We start from the raw sequence: 22,375 nt of genomic DNA on the forward strand, positions 1-22,375 counted from the left end.
CAGGTTAGCCGTGACAGTATCGGGGATACTGTTCCTGATGGCTTGTAGTCCATCTTTGTGTGGAATGTTGGTGTAGAGGGCTTCTACATCCAGAGTGGCTAGGATGGTGTTTTTAGGAAGATCACCGATGGATTGTAGTTTCCTCAGGAAGTCAGTGGTGTCTCAAAGATAGCTGGGGAGTGCTGATAGCGTAGGGCCTGAGGAGGGAGTCTACATAGCTAGACAATCCTGCTGTCAGGGTGCCAATGCCTGAAATGATGGGGTGTCCAGGATTTCCAGGTTTATGGATCCTGAGTAGCAGATAGAATACCCAGGTCGGGGTTCCAGGGGTGTGTCTGTGCAGATTTGTTCTTGTGCTTTTTCAGGGAGTTTCTTGAGCAAACGGTGTAGTTTCTTTTGGTAACCCTCAGTGGGATCAGAGGGTAATGGCTTGTAGACAGTGGTGTTGGAAAGCTGCCTAGCAGCCTCTTGTTCATATTCCGACCTATTCATGATGACGACAGCACCTCCTTTGTCAGCCTTTTTGATTATGATGTCAGAGTTGTTTCTGAGGCTGTGGATGGCATTGTGTTCTGCATGGCTGAGGTTATGGGGCACATGATGCTGCTTTTCCACAATTTCAGCCCATGCACGTCGACGGAAGCACTCTATGTAGAAGTCCAGTCTGTTGTTTCGACCTTCAGGAGGAGTCCACCCAGAATCCTTCTTTTTGTAGTCTTGGTAGGAAGGTCTCTGTGGGTTAATATGTTGGTCAGAGGTGTGTTGGAAATATTCCTTGAGTCAGAGACGTCGAAAATAGGATTCTAGGTCACCACAGAACTGTATACAAATAGAGTAGCCTCAGCTCTTAGGAGAATAATTATTCTTACTGTAAGATGTTCTCAGTTTTACAAATTGGTAAATCGTACTCAAATTTCTTGGACAGCAATGTAACAATTTTATTATGCTACAAGGGAGTGTTTAAATACATAATTTCATACACAGAATATAAAATTCACAGGACACTAGCAAATTCAATTTGTAAACAGTAAACTAGAGTCACCTGAAAATGCCTCTATACAGTACTGTATACAAAACCTCTCTCCCTGTACAGAGACTACTAAGAGTTAACATTTACTCAATAGGAACACAGTTACCTGTAAAGAATGGAACTAAGCAGTGGCACTGTTACTTAATTACACTTGTGGTGAAAAATAATCTCGTGACAAGGACTTTAATAAAATTCGATTGGTTGCTTAAACTCTGCAAAAATATCATCCCATCCTGTCATGTCTTAATTTTGAAATTTATCAGCCATTGGCAGAAGGTAAAGAGATCAAGATTTAAATTTGGTTTAGAACAGTCAATGGGAGCAATTTATTTCCCAAGGACTGTGGTGCTCGCCTGCTTTCAAGAGGGATCTGGAGGCAGGAGCATCAGCAGTTTCATGCAAGAAATTTAAGTTTTCCACATTTCAAGCCAAATTCTGCTTTCAGGTAAAGGATATGGACCATATAGACGAGTTCTGTATCTCCAGCAACAGAAAGGAGTCAAAAGCCAACCTTTGTCTTGCTCAGGGAGTTATACACACACAATGCCAAATGTGACATTTCCCCTCAGACAAGGGAGTTAAAAAAATCATTTGGCTGTATGGGTGGAGGAAACTGTCAAAGAAGGGGTGAGCATTTTAGTCATTTTTAATCCATAAGACTCAGCTTTATGCTGGGAAAAGGATCCTTTTGAAAAGGCTTTATTTTAACAATTTTATAAAGGTGGGGACATATCTCACCCGGCAGGGGAGAGGAGAATCGGGATGGAATATAAACATGCAGCTCCAGTAGTTTAAGATGCACTGAAGTCTCAGAGTAGAATAACTCTTTGCATTTGGTCACATCAGATGGTAAAACACTTTTCTTTGGCGGGGACGTGAGAGTGGGATAAATGTTCATGAGAACAGAACCTTTCCAAAATCAATCATGGGACATGTTCTTTGATTCTTATGACAAAAAAGTTCTGATTTTATATAAACACAGATTCAGTGTTTCTTCTGTATGAGGTTTTTGAAAAAAGGACCACTGAAGAATCAATTAGAAGTTAAGGAAAGGTTCCTATTATTGCCCCTAACTATTTTGACCTTTATTATTACAGAGAATATTTTTTAGTACACATTATCAATACAAGAACAAAGACGCTACGAATATCCGCAGTAGCGAACACAGTATGACCGAACAGATGTTCTATGATGTCGGTGGCCTTTCTTCCTCTATCTGTAGTGCAGTAGTTCCCCTGGGTCTATTTCCAAAATCTATAAAATCCCAGTGCTATTGCTAAGCAAGTGAAAACAGAAGCTGTAAAAAGAAAGGAAATAATTAATATAAACACAATATCGCCTTGTGTTACATGCAAGGAATTCATTTTTGCCACAGACAGAAGGATGTATAGAACTCTAGATGATACAAGACAATCTAAAACAGATTTTTTTTAAAAAAGTGTCTCTAAGTTTCAACCCCTTCTCTACAGAAACTATTTTAGGGGTTGGGGCAGTTATGACACGTTTTCAGTACACAAATCAAAAAGATGTTCAAACCAAGAGAGAACTCAGTTGACAATACACATAACTGGTACAATGTCAGGGTAGCTAAGAGCAGAATGTGTGAAATCTCAACAACTGTCCTTCTATACTTGTTGAACCAGCAGTTTAGCAAAGGTTAAGAAGGGGTTAACCATGTTCAGTTCTTATTGTTGGACTTGCTTTCTCACTTCCACAATTGTTTGGTTATTTCCCTTTCACCCACCTCCAATTCTGTGTAATTTTTACTGTCTACAGGCAAATTGGGAAATAAATCTCATCTGAGCTCAATTTGTTTCTTTAAAGCTTACATAAACTACCAAATTTGAAAGCATGTTTTTTTTTTGAAAACTTGACTAGGAAGTTTACTACTACTTGTAGTTAAGGTACATTGATCGAAGTCGAGATCTCCCTACAGATCAGTAAGTCCATGCAATAGAAGTCATAAGCTTTTAAGACTTTTTCTAGCAAGCCAACTCAAACTACCACCACATCAGACCATATGGATATGTGAATATACCATTTCACTCCCTATAGACTAGCTTTAAGCCCCAGAACAATTCTTTAGTGGCTGAGGGGGGCCCAGGATGGTTTTCACTGGGGCATCTCTGCAGCAGGGGCTTGCTGACTGCAGCAATGTCATGGGAAGCAGTTTTTATATCCTGTACTCATGTCCCTTCTATCCCAATTTTGGACCTAATCGTGATCCACTGAAGTCCCTCTCAAATTTTCTGCCTACCCATGGTCTTATGTCAAATAATCCTTTTATAAATTATGATAAAAGCTAAACAACAGATGTTCACTAGCAGAACAAATGACCTCTTGACATCCATTTGCTTCAATATCCCATCATTTACTTGATCCCTTGCCACATCCAACTTGAGACTAAATTTTTCGGCCTAGAGACCATATCTTTAATTTGTCCTCTTGCGACATACATCTATGGTCTTATTTTCATAATTATGTACATACACATGCTCATTTTGTTTGCTGCTCATTTTAATGTGAAAGAACTCAGGAACTATGACCAGGCTACCAAAGGAGCTTTCCAAGAACTGAGCTTCCTAAAACCTGCACTTTGAATCAAATTTTACATTTCTGAAACACGCTACAGTATTAATGCCCCTCCCCACCAACATACCTGCCAAATAACGTATTGTCTCCAGTTTATTTGATTCCATGAGAGTTTTTAAGGAGGCTATTTGTGTATCAATTTTATTACTGATTTCTGCAATAGCACTGTTGGTACTTGAATCCTGAAATACATTACAAGACATGGCATATGTATGGGGGTCTCATCTCCTGCTCCCTCAACTTAAAAAAAAAAAAACCAAAACAAAACAAGACGGCAATGCCGTCAGCTATTCTACGTAAAGTGAAAATCTATTTAAATGAGAAATCTCAAAACCCTTGTTGTAGTAAGGTGTGTAGCCTATAAATGAGCTTACAAGATGAGCAGAACCGTATGTAATGCAACTGAAGAGTGGTTTTGAAAGGGGAATAGCAAAGAAAAAGCTAAAATTGAGTTCAACACGATGTGTGTGTCAAATGTCCCAACTAATCTGTCTATGGGGAGCATTCAACATGGACGTATTTTGATTAACTTTTAAAAAACATTCCTCTCCCCTTCCACGAACTGCCTCATGAATTCAGACCCATGCTCCATTTTGTCTGTGTCCTGCCCCGACAATGGCCAGTAACAGATTCTTCAGAGAAAGGTATAAGAAACTCTACAGCTGACAGTTAAGAAATAATCTGTCCAAAAGGGGAAATTTCTTTCTAACCCCAGTCAGTTTGCAACTGGCTATGTCCAGAAGCTTGAGGGTTTATATTTTATGTTATACTGTCTACCTAGCAGTGACCTTGATTTAGCACATTACACCTCTTCTAACCTTCATTAAGGAGAGAGACCTGTTTCATCACTCAAACAGCATATTTAAGACCTTCCACAGAGCGTTACTGGCTACAAAACATATACAACATGGCAGGAAGGGAAACAACAGCCAATTATTTTGCCTAGAGAGTTAAATTAATTAAATTTCCATGTATTTTACCATGGAAACATGGTACAGTAAGTTCTGTATCAGTTTAACTGCAATGCTGACCATGTTTAAACACCTAAATTAAAGTGGCCTTATTTTCTCTGAAGTGCCAAGTACCCACAAATTCCATTAGAAATATTATGGAAGAAGTGGGAAGTTAGATAGTGCTGATGTGCAAGGCAAAAGAGTGAGGAGTCAAAAACCTGAGTGATATGGAGAAGGCTAGTGTTAGCAGTTACAGAGAACTTAGAGAATGGGGAGGGTTTGAGAGGAAAGGTCAGAAGCAGTTTTGGCTGTGTGGAGTTTGACTATCAGACACCTGGGAAACAACTATAAAAACAGGCTAAAGATGAAGAATTGGGTGAAGGGAGACAGGTCAGGACCGGAGAGGCAGACCGGGAGCCACCGGTGTACTGATGGGAGGTGCAGCCATGTGAGTGACTGAAGCATGAAGAGTGAGAAGGACTGAGGCCACGGACAGAAACCATAGAGAGCAGGTTTGAAAATTCTGACCAGGCGTAAAGGACCTAGGTTCCTTATGTTCTTTGAGAGTTCAAGTCTTCATTAAAATAAATATAAACTGTATAGTTATGTGTACTAGAAATGTTAATACAGAATACAGCTAAAATACAGGAGCACAACAACCAGCATTAAAAAGTCATGCATAATGTTTTAAAGTTTTATGCAAAGAGTTATTTCAAAGGAAGCAGATTAGATGCATTAGAACATGATCCAGTTTGTGATAATCATACTTGTACATGTGTATATGAGTATTTTAATGCGTGCTTAAGAAACACAGGTTTAAGTCGCGTGGTATCTTCCATTTCTTGTACACTCAAAATCCTGCTAACTCCAGTCAGAATTTTGGGTACATGAAGGCAGGACTGGGTCCATAATATAAAACTGTCAATTATTATTACAGAACAGTGCTAACTCACTTTTTATGAAACTCTGTAGTTGCTTCCATCAGATTCTTTTCCTGATCTGTGAACTACAGATTAAGAAGGGAGAAATTACAATCTCAGTAATGGAATATGGCAAACAATTGATAAAGACATCTTTTAAAAACAGCTTACCATATCTGTCACTCTGCTCCTTTCCAGATTTATGTCCAGCTTATTATCAGCTCTGATTTTACTGGTTTCATTCTTCAAAACAACAAAGATAAAATACACTAATTACACACTTCCCTGAATATTAGACTTTATAGGTACTTGCTGTTTACCTACCATTAGCTGCTGTTTAACTTGATCCAACTCAATTTCATTTTCTAGGTACAAAGGGAAAAAAAAGACCATTTTATAGAATTAGTAAATGACTAACCATTTTAGTTGGATAGTCAGACCATTGCTATCACATATTTGTTACATTGACTGAACTGGATCACTGAAAATTATGGTATTTCAGGAATAAATCTTTTCATGGATGGACCTGTCTGTCCCAGATTAGACATGCTAATAGGAGTCAAACTTCTAATATCAATTATGTTTGGTATCTAGAGCTATTTAAAATTTGGTTAAAATCAAGTGGGTGGATCAATGTCTATGGATAGTGCACCTAAGCATCTTGTCATTCTGAACATTGGCTCATATATCCTAAGAATAGTGGAAACACATCCATGAATATACAGAATGCTCTCAAGAAAAAGGAAAGTGAAGTAAAAATATCTAAGCCTTGGTCTACACTATGAGGTTAGGTCGATTTTAAAATGAATGCATCTACACAACCAACGCCATTCCATCGACCTAAAGGGCTCTTAAAATTGACTTCTGTACTCCTCCCCAGCAAGGGGAGTAGGGCTAAAATCGACCTTGCTGGATCGAATTTGGGGTAGGGCAGATGCTCTAGACAGCACTTTGAACTCCAATGCATTAGCCAAGTACATAGGAAAAGCCCCGGGAAATTCTGAATTTCATTTCCTGTTTGGTCAGTGTGGCAAACTCAGCAGCACAGATGACCGTGCAGTCCCCCCAGAATCACAAACGAGCTCCAGCAGGGACCGAAAGGGAGACACTGGATCTGATTGCTGTATGGGGAAGAAGAATCTGTGCAGACTGAACTCCGATCAAAAGAAGAAATGCTAATATATATGCCAAAATCGCACAGGGCATGGTGGAGAGAGGCTACAACAGGGACACACAGCAGTGCCATGTGAAAGTGAAGGAGCTCAGGCAAGCCTACCAAAAGACAAAGGAGGCAAACGGTTGCTCCGGGTCAGAGCCCCATATATGCTGCTTCTATGATCAGCTGCATGGCATTCATGGGGGGACCATACCACTACCCACCACTGTCTGTGGACACCTGCAAGGGGAGAGTCTCACGCAACAGGGAGGAGGATTTTGTGGATGAAGAGGAAGAGGAGGAGGAGAATGCACAGCAGACAAGCGGTGAATCCGTTCTCCTCGGCCACAAGGACCTTTTCATCACCTTAGAGCCAATACCCTCTCAAGGCGGGACCCCCGACCCTGAAGCCGGAGAAGGAAGCTCTGGTGAGTGCATATTTGTAACTACAGTACAGGGTTTAAAAGCAATAGTGTTTAATGTTTGATTTGCCCTGAAGAATTGGGATGCATTCGCAGCCAGTACAGCTACTGGAAAAGTCTGTTAACACATCTGGGGATGGAGCGGGAATCCTCCAGGGACATCTCCATTAAGCTCTGGAGGTACTCTGAAAGCCTTTGCAGAAGGTTTCTGGGGAGGGCTGCCTTATTTCGTCCTCCATGGTAGGACACTTTACCACACCAAGCCAGTAGCAAGTAGTCTGGAATCATTGCAGCACAAAGCATGGCAGCGAATGGTCCTGGGTTTTGGTCGCATTCAAGCAACATTCCGTCTTTATCTTTCTGTGTGAGCCTCAGGAGAGTGATATTCATGGTCACCTGACTGAAATAGGGGAATTTTTGAAAGGGAACAGTAAAAGGACCCCATTCATGCTGGGTTGTTTGTGCTTGGCTAAAAGGGATCATCCCAGAGAATAGCCATGCGGTGGGAAGAGGGGTGAAGGGAGGCGTGTGCTGCACATCCACTGAAAATTGCAGCTGCTCCTTTTAAATATGAAACCCAACCGGTATTGCTTGCTATGGGAAAGGATGGTGCTGCAGTTTGAAATCATTCCCACATGTTATGAAGGTGTGAGAAGCCAACCCCGGGTACCAAAAGGCTTACCATGGCTGCCTGGAAACCGAATTCTGTTGCCCAGCCATTTGTGATGTGTAACCACACCGGCAGGCACTCAATATAAAAGGCAAAATGCAACCTCATACCTAAAGCACGTGCTGTCTGCTGTGAATTACTTGATTCACTGTGAAAGTCTCCCTTTTGTTCTCAGAAATGTATCATCTTAAATTTTACTCTCCCTTTTTATTTCCCCCAGGTGCAAATGTTTCTATGCTCCCCCTATCATCTCCATCCCAAGATTATCACAGATTAGAAGGCGAAAAAAATGCACTCGCAATGACTGTTTTTCGAGCTTGTGCAGTCCTCCCGCACTGATACATTAAGCTGTGCCCTATAGAGGCATTCAGTGGCAGAGGCCAGGAAAGCATTAAGTGAGCGCGAAGAGCGGAGGCAGGAGGCAATGCTGAGGCTAATGGGGGAGCAAACGAATATGATGAAGCGTCTGTTGGAGCTGTAGGAAAGCCAACAAGAGCATAGACCCCTGCTGCATCCATTGTATAACCGCCTGCCCTCCTCCCCAAGTTCCACATCCTCCTCACCCAGACACCCAAGAATGCGGGAAGGGAAACTCCAGGCACCCATCCAATCCACTCCAGTCCAGAGGATGGCCCAAGCAACAGAAGGCTGTCATTCACACAGTTTTGATTTGTAGTGTGGCTACAATAAGCAATGTGGCCTTTCCTTCCCTCCTCCTGCATCCCATCCCACCCAGGCTACCTTGTCAGTTATCTCCCTTTTATTTTTATTAGAAAGAAAGAAAGAAATACATGGTTTCAAAACAACAGTTACTTTATTTCCTTTGCCAGCTGTGATTGAAGGGGGGAGGGTGGTTGGCTTACTGGGAATTAAAATCAACAAGGGGGAGGGTTTGCATCAAGGAGAAACACACACAACTGTCACACCGTAGTCTGGCCAGTCATGAAACTGGTTTTCAAAGCCTCTCTGATGTGCAGCGCGCCCTGCTGTGCTCTTCTAATCACCCTGGTGTGACTGCTCAAAATCAGCCACCAGGCAATTTGCCTCAACCTCCCACCCCACCATAAACATCTCCCCCTTACTCTCTCAGATATTATGAAGCACACAGCAAGCAGCAATAACAATGGGAATGTTGGTTGCGCTGAGGTCTAACCTAGTCAGCAAACAGCATCAGCGAGCTTTTAAACGTCCAAAGGCACATTGGACTACCATTCTGTGCTCAGCCTATAGTTGAACTGCTCCTTATTACTGTCCCGGCTGCCTGTGTATGGCTTCATGAACCATGGGAGCAAGGGGTAGGCTGGGTCCCCAAGGATAACTATTGGCATTTCAACATCCCTAACGGTAATTTTCTGATCGGGGAAGTAAGTCCCTTCTTGCAACTGCTCAAACAGCCCGGAGTTCCTAAAGATGCGAGCGTCACCTTTCCCGGCCATCCCACGTTGATCCACCAGTGCTTGCAGCACCTTGAGAAGTACCCCTTGCGGTTTATGTACTGGTTGGCAAGGTGGTCCAGTGCCAAGATAGGGATATGCATTCCATCTATTGCCCCACCAGAGTTAGGGAACCCCATTGCAGCAAAGCCATCCAGTATGACCTGCACATTTCCCAGAGTCACTACCTTTGATAGCAGAATGTCAGTGATTGCATTGGCTACTTGGATCACAGCAGTCCCCACAGTAGACTTGCCCACTCCAAATTGATTCTCGACTGACTGGTAGCAGTCAAGCGTTGCAAGCTTCCACAGGACTATCGCCACTCGCTTCTCAACTGTCAGGGCAGTCTCATCTTGGTATTCCGGTGCTTTAGGGCAGGGGAAAGCAACTCAAAGTTCAAGGAAAGTGGCCACACGCATGCGAAAGTTTCACAGCCACTGTGAATCATCCTACCTGCAACATTATATGGTCCCACCAATCTGTGCTTGTTTGCTGGGCCCAGAATTGGCGTTCCACTGTATCAACCAGCCCCACTGCCGCCATGATGTCCCAATTGCCACAGCCTGTGCTTTCAGGAACATCTGTGTCCATGTCCTCATCACAATTGTCCTCGTGCTGGCATTTCTTAGCCCGGTTCTGCACATATTCCAGGATAATATGTGGTGTTTACAACGCTCATAACAGCAGCGGTGAGCTGAGCGGGCTCCACGCTTGCCATGGTATGGCATCTGCACGGGTAACCCAGGAAAAAAAGGCATGAAACGATTGTCTGTCGTTGCTTTCACAGAGGGAGGGAGGTGTGACCGACGACATGTACCCAACACCACCCGCGACAATGTTTTTGCCCCATCAGGCATTGGGAGCTTAACCCAGAATTCCAATGGGCAGCGGAGACTGCGGGAACTGTGAGATAGCTACCCACAGTGCACCGCTCTGAAAGTCGATGCTAGCCACGGTATTGAGGACACACTCTGCCAACTTACTGCGCTTAGTGGGGACATACACAATCGACTGTATAAAACTGATTTCTAAAAATCGACTTCTATAAAATCGACCTAATTTCATGGTGCAGACATACCCCAAGTCACAAAGTTTTGTTGAATTCTGTGTCTCAAAGAGCTACACACTTTCCAGCGTTAAATAATGGTAATAGGCCTTAAACAGAAGTACATTAGACCATTCAAGGATTTAAATATGGGTTTGTTTTCTCTGGGGGAATTTTATGAATCTATATCCCAAATTTGTGTTTATATGAACACCAAACATGCCACTTACAAGGCAGAGAGAGTCACAGACAGATTGTTAATTTTTAAAGTACAAAAAACTAAGCTTTCAGCACTGGTGAAAGTATCAGTGATTGCTTGTATCTAAACAGTTGGTTCCAAAAAGAATACTTCTCAACATATTTTGCAGTTTCTCTGTTCAGTAGGAAGATTCAATAGTACCTCATTCTCTGCTCTCAGGTTTGCAAATTCACTTTTCTCTAGGATGACCATATTCCGAATAGAGTCTAAATGTGCCATTATCTGCTGCAGAGTTATTTCCTAGGAAATAATACAGTAATCACTCAGAACTGCTAAGAAATGCTTAGACCTTTTCAAGCATTGCACATCAACAGGAAGAAAGAGACTTGGTTAAGTCACGGAAAGCAAAGTCTTGTTGTATACGAGATCATTAACTGATGACTGTCATGCATAAATAAAAAAAGTCACATAGTAACAGACAATGAAAAGCTGGAGTTTGTTCGAGGGATTCAGAACCTTTACTTCTGCTGTTTTATAAAACAATTCTAAAACTAAGGTAGAAAAGCCACAGGTATTTGGTCCACACAGTTGGTCAACAAAATAGATCAGAATTCCCTGGTTGAACCTTCAGTCACCACTTACTTTTGATGCCCATATGAAATGAGCTGATGGTCTCTGTCCAGTTCCTAGTGGACATCATCATATTTAGCACTAATGAGTCCTCCTTGCTATAAGGGTTGGCTGAGAGGCCAAGGACTGAATGGTTATGGATACCAAACTACTCTCTCATCCCAATGTAATGAGGCACATTGGCAAGGCGTTGTGGGAAATCTCACTGACTACCTATTGTGTGGACAGAGTTCAGTTTCCAGCACTGTCAAGCTGCCACTTGCACAAGCACTAAATTCACTTCAACTTAGAATTTTAAAAAATAATACGAACCCTTAGATTTGAAGTGACAAAAACCTAGCTGACTTCAGGATCTTGTATTTACAGGTCCTAGACAGTTTCATTGTACTGTTCCTTTAAATATTAGTGACATGGAATTATGTGGGAGCCTGCTTTTGAGGCTATTGGGCTTAGTGAGAAGGAAAATGCCCAGCCCCAATTCAGGATTCAAGAGAGTTAGTACTCCTCAGTTCCAATTCAAAATTATAGTAGAACCTCAGAGTTATGAACACCAGAGTTATAAACTGACCAGTCAACACACCTCATTTGGAACCGGAAGTACACAATTAGGCATCAGCAGAGACCCCGCACAAAAAAAAAAAACAACCCGCAAATACAGTACTGTGTTAAATGTAAACTACTAAAAAAATTAAGGGAAAGCAACATTTTTCTTCTGCATTGTAAATTTCAAGCTGTATTAAGTCAATGTTCAGTTGTAAACATGTGAAAGAACAGCCATAACGTTTTGTTCCGAGTGCCGAACATTTCAGAGGTATGAACAACCTCCATCAGGTCTGATCCCTACTTTGTTGAACACACATACAGTGTTAGTTTCCTACAATTCCTTACAGTACGTTGGCTGTGCTTATGTTTGGATCTATTATCTCCACACACTGAATTAAAAAATTAAAAAATTCTGAGTCTGATATAACATTCACTAAGCTACCCCATGTTATTACAAGGGAGCTGCATTTCGGATCTAGGCAATGTACATTTATACTTCTTTAGACACAGCAAGATCTCAAAGCCAGTTGGGTTTCCATATTAAATGAAAAGATTAAAAAAAAAAAAAGAACAGGAAAAAAACAAGTTCTTGGGTTCTCCTCTACTGCCATAATTCAGTTATTCACAGTATAAGTTCTCAAAAATTAAAAAAATAACTAAGGGAAAAATATCTGTTGGCAATAAAACTCCATGGCTTAATAATGGAGAAGTAATTTGTGCTATTTGTGCTTAATTGCAATTCTCACTGAACATAAGTGGTACATATTCTCAGTCTAGTGTCTTCTTGATTATTTAAACTATTATTTTGTATCGAAGTCTAGTTACACTGGTCCAATTGTCTACTTCGCAAAGAGAGTAAAATTCTTAGATCCTTTTAATTTCACACATTTGTTATGATGAAATTAATTATCCTGCCCCATACACCCAGACATACCAAATTATTTACTGGCTAACTACAATCACATAATTTTACAAGAACTAGCTTGAACCTACAAGTTAAATAAGACAATCAATAGGATTCTTTGCATGAAGCATCAGTGTATGTTTGAACTGTATAACAGGACCAGTTCCACGAGCCAAATATGCAGAAAGAGTCAAGATCACCATGCACCAGTTTTGGTGGTTTTTAATTTATCAACAAGAAACCAACCAAGGCCAATACCATATATCTATGCTATTGTTAAATAAAAGACACAGGTTACTTTCCTCTACCTAAAGCAAAACTCAGCTAGGATTTTAGGAGAATTTGCCTCAGTAAAGTATCCACTATACTAGTTCTCTTATATTTTAAGACATGAAAATATGCACTACTATATTTTATAAAGCATCATTTGTGTATATGATGCTTCTGGACATATAAAATGACAAGGAAACAACAAATCACTGATTTACCACCTGCTGAGCTTGGGTCACCATATCCTTATAGACTGTGTCTAGGCTGAGATTTGACAAAGTTGTTAATGCTGATACAATGGTCTCTGCTTGCTCTTTAACAAAACCTGGAAGACAGTTGAAGAATGACAGGTTAAGATGAAATCAAAAATTGTATGGAGAGGCAAGCAAAAGTTACACAAGCATAAAGTTCAGTGCAAAGGTAAGTTACAAGTCACACTGCCAGTGACATGGATTCAACCACCAACCTACCAAAACTTTTAAGATCACTAACTTTTCAAAATTCTGAACTTTTTCAGCTTTGAATCTGAATTAAAAACCAATAACCTTTCTGCAGGTGCTTCATGCAACAGGAGCATAATCTGCAACCTGTTCAACTGCCACGGGCTATTTAGTTTTTTCTCATGTACAGTATTTTCTCACTGTCAAGGTTCCTTCCCCACTCTGAACTCTAGGGTACAGATGTGGGGACCTACATGAAAGACCCCCTAAGCTTATTCTTACCACATTACGTTAAAAACTTCCCCAAGGTACAAACTTTGCCTTGTCCTTGAACCGCATGCTGCCACCATCAAGCGTTTTAAACAACAAACAGGGAAAGAGCCCACTTGGAGACGCCCCGTTTCCTGGGGAAGGCTTGATAAGAATCCTCACCAGTTTCTACAGGTGAACACAGACCCAAACCCTTGGATCTTAAGAACAATGAAAAATCAATCAGGTTCTTAAAAGAAGAATTTTAATTAAAGAAAAGGTAAAAGAATCACCTCTGTAAAATCAGGATGGTAAATACCTTACAGGGTAATCAGATTCAAAACATAGAGAATCCCTCTAGGCAAAACCTTAAGTTACAAAAAGACAAAAAAATAGAATATACATTCTATCCAGCACAGCTTATTTTACCAGCCATTAAACAAAAGGAAATCTAATGCATTTCTAGCTAGCTTACTTACTAACTTAACAGGAGTTGTAAGGCTGAATTCCTGATCAGTTCCCGACAAAAGCATCACACAGACAGACAAACCCTTTGTTCCCTCCCTCCAGATTTGAAAGTATCTTGTCCCCTCATTGGTCATTTTGGGTCAGGTGCCGGTGAAGTTATTTTAGCTTCTTAACCCTTTACAGATTAAAGGGTTTTGCCTCTGGCCAGGAGGGATTTTATAGCACTGTATACAGAAAGGTGGTTACCCTTCCCTTTATATTTCTGACACTCACAAATACTATTTAATAAACCAGGTTTATCCTTTGCTACAGAGTGTGCATCTTAGGAAAAAAAAAGAATGAAATTAATAAGGGAATCCTACATAGACTGAAATTGCTCCACATCCTTTGGAGCAAATTCAGACTGGGCATAAGCATGTGAAACATTGTTGACTTCAAGAGCACTGCTCCTGTTTACACCAGGCCAAAATTTGGCCGTTAGGACTTTTACTTACCAGTGCTAATACTTTATGTGTAGTTTGGTATGATTCTAAAGCTTTAGCTTCCCTGGAGCCTCAATTATTTTTTAAAAAACGTGCTCATTTTTCTAATTACCAGCCCAATCCACACCCAAGCTGCATGGAAGTTCCGAGTATGTCATGATATCTATTTGTACCGTAAATATTTTACACTGGAAGGACGTTGGACTCAATAGGTCTCTTCCCTCCTCTAATGCCTATAACCTCTATGTTTAGAGCTTGATCACTGTAATATCTGTTTTTTTTTTAAATCTAAGGCAAGATCATATCAAAGATGGGACAAATGAACTTGAGAAAGAAAATGTAAAGTTAAGTGTTCAGGTAAATCTTAGAAAACTGCACCCAAGCAATGCAGCACAGGTGATATGCAAGATGAATCACTTTTGAGCCCAGTGGAGGGCTATATGAGATATGATAATAATGTATAAAAAGGCAAGTGAAGGATAGAATCCTACAATATATTCAGTCTCCCACCTCTGTCATTTTAAATCAAACCTTTTAAAGAAAAATTTTTTACATAACCTAAATTTGGGGCCTAATCTGACGTATGCAAAATTTAACAAAGCGTAAAATCAAAGTGTTTCTATGACATTTTCTTTTTAAAAAATTCCAATACAACCTGGATTTAAGCATTCCTCTGAAGTGTTTGAATCCCCAACACTGAACTATCATACTAGCGTATGAGAACTGGATATGTTTTTTTTTACAGTGTTTCTACATTGTCAAGCCGAATGAAATGAAAAAATGTAAACAAAAAGCAAGTGGTAGAAAAGTCAATTAGATTTTTTAAAAATTTCAATAAATTAAGGGTTTATTAGTAACTGAAAGAAAGAATTTATATTTTAAAAGGTTTTTTTTTTTTTTTTTTTTTTTAACAAAACCAACACAGTTATTCTTTACATTTTAGTGATACTTTACACTTACAGAGTGCATTAAGTTTCTCTGATGGAAGGCACTACATATAAGCTTCCACAAACCTACAAGGTAAGTAAATGTTACCTTACTCAGTTTATTTTTATGGCTGTATAGACAACAATCTACATGCAACGCTTCCATTTACACTGTAGCAGCTAGTAACAGACATGCATGACAAATAGGAACCCCTTAATACTTTTGGTAAAGTAGCAGTATGATTTCACTTGAGTTACTTAATAGGTATTGCTCACCATGCACTTCCAGCTCTTGTACCAATGCATGGGTATCAAAGGTTAGCTTTCTCTGTTCCAGTGGGGTTATTTCAACTCTTCTCATGTCATATGACTTCACAGGGGCTGTGGCAACAAAACCTGAAAATGGCAAGAAGCCAGTAAGAAGTTGTTTACCCATTCGCTTCCGTGTTAATTTTATCCTGGAATGCAATAACATTAAAGAGTTTTTGCTGCATAATCTTTCATACTGGAAAGGAGGACCCCAGTGCACTAATATGTGTACAACAAAGAGCGTTGGTCCTCCTTCAATGGCTTGATTATAAAGAAGAGGGAAGTAGTCAGTCTAGCCAGCATTTTCTCCTGCCCCTAAATGTTCTAAATCTCATAATTGTCCTCATAGTCTTTACAAAGGTTTGCTCCACCACTGGGACCCCAAACAACAATCTCAAATTCAGGTATCCAAGCCTCTGGGTATACCAAAGATCAAAATACTGTGATTGAATAACTTGATGATTATCGGTCATGTATTAACTATTAAAGGAAAGTATTTAAATTATGTTTCTACTTTTAAAAGTATAACTGTTCCAATGTAGCCAACAAGAAATGGGTTGCACAATTAGCATCATTCAGCTGGCCCTGTCAGAAAACTACACACCCACCAGCTGCATTCTTCAACCAACTTCTTCCCCAGCACCCTATCAGCAAAGGGATTGCATCTTCTAGTGACACACAAAACGGTAGTGCTATGTAAATAAATCACCAATAATTATGCAGTGCCAGTGCTTGGGAAGAATTTACTGGTTTACCAACTAACCAGTTAGGCAACGGACTATGACACATGATTTTCACACCTAATACATCACAGATTTGTTGAGTTAGAGATTATTGATTTTACTGCATGAAAGATGATGTCCCAGAGGATATAAAGAACAGGGATTTGAAGTTTTAACAGTTCTTGTGATTTACCCAGGCCTGCATCTCTAATTTCCTACAAGTTCTTTCACTCCTCTGTGCATCTCCTTCTCCAACCCGTTTCAAAGTCTCCTAATTGCTATCCAGCAAAACCTGTCTTTCACATCTAAATCCCTGCTGAAAACCCATTTCTTGTACAAATCCTTCCTTCCTATCACTAACTCTCTCCCTTCACTAAACTGTTGTCCCAGTCTTGTCATGGCTTTGATTAGGAAAAGAAATAGAGGTCAAATCAGCATTTGTTAACACATAGGGTCAACCTCCTCTAGCTAAATCAAAGTCAATGTTAATCTGCATCTGCACTAGGGAATTAGTTGTGGTTAATTAATCCTGACCTCACTTCCTAATCTATACAAAACCTATATTAAATTTAAGATGATTAGGATAGAGAAAAGGAATAATTCTATTTAAGAAATGCATGTAAATTGCTTATGTGGCAATATACAATATTTAAGTTTAATAATTCCCAGCTGTCCAATGCTATAAAATATTCACTTCTAACTAGCGCTATCAAGCAATTAAAAAAATTAATCACGACTAATTGCGCTGTTAAACAAAACAGAATACAATTTATTTAAATATTTTGGACGTCTTCTACATTTTCAAATATATTGAAATCAATTACAACACAGAATATAAAGTGTACAGTGCTCACTTTATTTTTTATTACAAACATTTGCACTGTAAAAAAACTTCAATTCACTTCATTGAAGAACTGTAGTGCAATCTCTTTATCATAAAAGTTGACTTATAAATGTAGAACTATGTAAAAAAGAATAACTGCACTTAACAATAAAACAATGTAAAACTTTAGAGCCTACAAGTCCACTCAGGCCTACTTCTTGTTCTGCCAATCACTCAGACAAGCATTCAGTGTTCGGGGCGGACAGGGGAGGGGGGAAGTAAGCGATGACTTGTGCAGGAGGAGGACCTGGAGGACAGGGGGCCTGGAGGACAGGGGTTGACAATGGGGAGGAGCAAGCAGTAACTTGTGCAGGAGAAGGGTGAGGAAGGTGTCTTGCTGCTGCTTCTGGAAGGGTGGTTTCTGGTACTGGGCTCGCCAGGCTCGCCGCCTTTTACTGAACTAGGTGGGTTCCCTTCAGCTGAGTGAGCCCTTGTTTGCAAGGGAGGGTGGATTTTACCTCAGGGACTCATCATACTGCTGGGGAGGAGAGGCTGGTGCAGGGAGGCTGAGCTCGCCAGGTCCATGTTCTCTATGGGGTACCCCAGAGAGAGCGGCCAGCTAGGGGCAATGGGGCACAATGCAGGGGGGTTGGTCCTCTGGGACTGAAGGGCCAACCAGGAACAACAGGGCCTCAGCTGGCCAGGGAGCCGATGTATCCTATTTTGGCCAGGACAGTCCCCTTTTTCAGCTCTGTCCCGGCCGTCCCTACTTCTTCACCAAAACTGGGCATTTGTCCCACCTGCAAGGCAGGACAGCATTGCCCGCCAGCAGGAAAGTGGAGAAATTTGTCAGATTTCAGAAATCTGACCCCTGGGCAGCCCAGAGCTGGGGCGAATGGGGGTGGAAAATCAGCCTCAGCCAGGGGAGGCGGGGAGCTGGGGGGAAGGGAGATCAGCCTCAGCTGGGGAAGCATGGAGCTCGGGGGGGGGGGGAGGGAGGATCAGCCCCAGTTTTGGGCAGCACAGGATGGGGAGGGGGTCAGCCCCAGGCAGCATGGGGCTGGGAAAGGGAGACCCCACTGTGGGCAGTGAGGTGCTCAGGGGTGGGGGTCAGCCCCCAATCTCAGGGGGTGGCACAGGGCTCGGGGTCAGCCCCAGGCAGCATGGGGCTCAGGAGTGGGGGTCAGCCCCAGTCGCGGGCATCACAGGGCTTGGGGACAGCCTATTAATTATACAGACCTACCTCACTCAGTCAGTCCCCTCTGGTCTTGCAGTGGTTTTTTCTCGACCAGGACTGAACATATTATATTACATGCAAAAAAACCCCAAACCATTAAGAGAATGTTAAGGTTGCAAAATCAAGCACTCAAAAGTTAGGAAATGTCAGAATTAAGGTTGCCTGTGTGCATTCTGATAGTCTTTATTTATGTGATCGTATACTATTTTTTCCACAGGACCCCCACACAAGCCCCCACTCTCTATGTCCTTGCATCCTGGCTCCAGCTAAATCTTGTCAATTCTTTCTGCACAACAGCTCCAAGATAAAGCCTTTCCTATCCACCCACACAGCTAAAAAGCTCATCCAGGCTCTCATTTCACATCCTCTTTGCTGGCCTTGACATTCTTGCCCTGCTTATAGCCGTTCAAAATGTTCCTATAAAGATCATTTTCCTAGCTCATCACACTGAATACTTCACCCCTCTTTGCCTCCCTCCACTGGCTCCCCCTTCTCTATCATTTCAAATGTAAGCAATTTACTTTCACTTTAAAGGCCTTTCATGAGAATTCTATAACCTCCCTTAGGAGCCTATTCCAGAGCTTAATTATCCTCATAGTTGAAAAGTTTTTTTCCTAACATCTAACCTGAATCTCTCTTGCTGCAGATCAAGTCCATTACTTCTTGTCCTACCTTTATGGGTATACAGAATAACTGATCATCATCCTCTTTATAACAGTCTCTAACATATTGAAATCTGTTATCGGGTCCCATCTGTCTTCCTTTGTCAAGACTAAACATGCTCATTTTAACCTTTCCTCAAAGGTCTGGTTTCTAAATCTTATGATTTTTGTACCTTTCTTCTGGACTCTCTGTTTTGTCCACATCTTTCTTAAAGTGTGGCATCCAAAACTGGACAGAGTACTCCAGCTGTGACCTTATCAGCGCCAAATAGCAAGAGTCTTACATACAACATTCCTGTTAATATGGCCCAGAATACTGACCTTTTTTGCACCTGCATCACATTGCTGGTGCACATTCAGTTTGTGATTTTTCACTACAGCTCACAGATTCTTTTTAGCGGTACTACCACTTCGCCAGTTATAATCCATTTTGTAGCTGATTTGTCCTTTTTAAGTGTAGTACTTTGCACTTATCTTTATGGAATTTCATCTTGTTGAATTCAGACCAATTTCCCAGTTTGTCAAAGTAATTTTGAATTCTAACTCTGTCCTCCAACGTGCTTGCACATCACCCCACAAGCTACTTATCAATTCTCATACACGACTGAACTCTCGACTTCCACCTCTGCTCTGCCAATAAGCCCAGTCTTCTCAGTCAACCACTATATTTTCAAATGAGCACTTTCCTGCTTTCGCTCTCGCTGCCCCTCATGCCTACGAGGAAATTCCCATAAAAATCTACAAATCCACCTCATTGTCCTCCTTCAAATCCCTTCTTTGCTGTGATGCCACCAAAAAAACACAAAACAAAACGCCTAGACTGCACTTTGACACAGAGTGAGCAGTGACTGCTGCCAATCATGCTGACCAGTATTATTTCAGAGTATGTCTTCCCTACCCATGTTAAAGCGCTGCCACGGCAACGCTTTAACATGGCTGCAAAAAAAAAAAAACCAAAAAAACCAAAAAACACAAACCCACCCCTAGGAGGGGAATAGCTACCTGGTGCACTGTCTACACTGCCACTTTACAGCACTGAAACTTGCATCGCTCGGGGGTGCGCGTGTGTTTTCACACCCCTGAGCGAGAATGTTTCAGCGCTGTAAAGTGGCAGCGTAGACAAGGCCTCCCCCACCATTATCGCCTATTGTCTCTTACCTTAGGCTTGGACTGCAAGCTCTCTGGGGCGGGGGCTGCCATTTTGTTCTTTTGTACAGCGCCTAGCACCCTGCTGGGGCCCGGGTCTGTGATGGGGGAGCCCCTTGGCACGGAGATATACAATGAGGCCAGGCCCCCTCACTTGCTGACAGGGTCCCCCCCACTCATGCCTGCAGCACCGGGGGGGGGAGAGGCTCTGAGCTCTCCCTGCTGGGTACTGACCCGGGGGGCTCACACCGGCCAGAGTGGGGCGGGGAGGGGGAGGGGAGGCTCCCCCCCACTGGCGGATAACGGGGAAGCGCGCGCGCGCGCGCGCGCGGGGGCGTCCCAACCCTCCCATGGGGGGCGGGGCGCCTCTCACCTCTCCTTGGGGCCGGCAGCGCAGCGCCCCAGGGCGGGCCCGGCCGCGAGCCGCCCCGCGAGGCCAGGAGCCTCCGGCCCAGCCCGCTGCCCTTCATCCGCCTCCTCCGCCGCGCGGCTCCGGCTCTTCCGGCGGGCGCCCCAGTGCGCCCTGGGAATTGTAGTCTCGCGGTGCCGCCCGGCGCGCTCGGAGATGCAGCCTGCGGCCGGGCGCGGCGCCCTCGTGTGGTCACACGCGCACACACTTCCACTGGTAATCACCCCCTCCCCCTTGCGTGCACACACCCACACGTCTTCACGCTCATTCACGCGCATGCACACATCCCCACACGCCTCCACTGGTATGCACACCCCCTTGCGTGCACACACCCACACGAGCACATACTTTCACACTCATTCACTCATATGCACACCCACACGAGCATACACTTGTGCATAGGGGCAACACCCACACTGATGCACTCCTGGATTCGATGAAGTGCTCACGAAAGCTTATGCTCAAATAAATTTGTTAGTCTCTAAGGTGCCACAAGTACTCCTGTTCTTTTTGCGAATACAGACTAACACGGCTGCTACTCTGAAACTCATGCGCTGGTAGATGCACAGCCACTTGCACACATTTAATTGTTCAGTTATGGTGCTACCTCTATTGTGACCCTTTACATGGTTTCCCAGACACCTACTTCTGGAGCAGATAAGAATTTTAAGTGGAGTCAAACAGAGCTCAGTACTTGGCACCTACCTAGATACTTATACGGGGATGGCTTTGCAGAGAGGGAATCAAATTCCTGTGGTCTCCTAGTGGTCTTCCTACAGATCACGTATTTACAAACTGCTGTGATGTATGGAATCATAGATCATCTTAAACAAGATAACTCTACACTACAGACACTTAAGGAACAGGCTTCCACACTGCTCCAGTTCCAGTAGGGTGACCAGACAGCAAATGTGAAAAATCAGGATGGGGGGTGCAGGGTAATAGGAGCCTATATAAGAAAAGACCCAAAAATCAGCACTGTCCCTATAAAATCGGGACATCTGGTCACCCTAAATTCCAGTGTGATCTGGCTTTGTTTACCCTTCAGGGGCCACACTGTGTCTGGAACACTGTACGGCAGATAGAGACATCTAGTGGGTGAATTATTTAACTTCAAGCAAATATCATTTCATTAACTCGTTCAGTTTCTCAGTATTGCCTGTCTAATCTCCAACAGTCCCTGCTGTAGCATCACTTCTGTTCCTGCCAGGAAACCAGACACACATTGCTACTCTCTACTTTGCATGAAATCTGTAGCTGTTTCTCAGCTTTCAGTCATGCAAATTGTGGTGTGAGGAGATGAAATCTTTGCCCCTTTAATGAATGCACATAACTTTCTCTGTCTCCACCAGTCATGAGCTGCCCCATTTTTGCACATAAGTTACAGCAACAATGAATATTAGAAGGATTTTAAAAAAGGAGTGTTTACACTTTGTCTGCTCATATGCTCTCCAATCCTGGAGTTAGTCTTTTCCCTGATCACTTAGAAGCCATGACGATTGTCAGCCTGCTGTCTGCTTCTGACCCAGTAAAAAGAAAAGGAGTACTTGTGGCACCTTAGAGACTAACAAATTTATTTGAGCATAAGCTTTTTGTGAGCTACAGCTCACTCATCGGATGCATGCAGTGGAAAATAAAGTGGGGAGATTTTATATACACAGAAAACATGAAACAATGGGTGTTACCATACACACTGTAAGGAGAGGTTTCAGAGTAGCAGCTTTGTTAGTCT

General features: G+C 42.3%; 1 protein-coding gene and 1 long non-coding RNA gene across 2 annotated transcripts; both read right to left on the minus strand.

The window, feature by feature from the left end:
• Positions 1 to 913: 913 nt before the first annotated feature.
• Positions 914 to 9,692, minus strand: LOC119858415. The gene is made up of 5 exons (XR_006277560.1): positions 9,633 to 9,692; positions 5,820 to 5,860; positions 5,667 to 5,738; positions 5,525 to 5,581; positions 914 to 2,327 (listed from the first exon to the last, which is right to left on the minus strand). It is a non-coding gene; the product is annotated as an uncharacterized LOC119858415 (long non-coding RNA).
• Positions 9,693 to 9,697: 5 nt separating this feature from the next.
• On the minus strand, positions 9,698 to 20,764 carry CCDC90B (coiled-coil domain containing 90B; the record flags this gene model as incomplete). Its single annotated transcript, XM_038408967.2, has 5 exons — positions 20,608 to 20,764; positions 15,612 to 15,731; positions 12,989 to 13,095; positions 10,625 to 10,723; positions 9,698 to 9,907 (listed from the first exon to the last, which is right to left on the minus strand). Coding segments are annotated over exons 1-5 (633 nt in total), but the record flags the coding sequence as incomplete, so codon positions are not given.
• Between the last annotated feature and the right edge of the window lie 1,611 nt (positions 20,765 to 22,375).

This window comes from Dermochelys coriacea, chromosome 1 (assembly GCF_009764565.3).
Source record: "Dermochelys coriacea isolate rDerCor1 chromosome 1, rDerCor1.pri.v4, whole genome shotgun sequence".
In the NCBI taxonomy this organism is placed as follows: Eukaryota; Metazoa; Chordata; order Testudines; family Dermochelyidae; genus Dermochelys; species Dermochelys coriacea.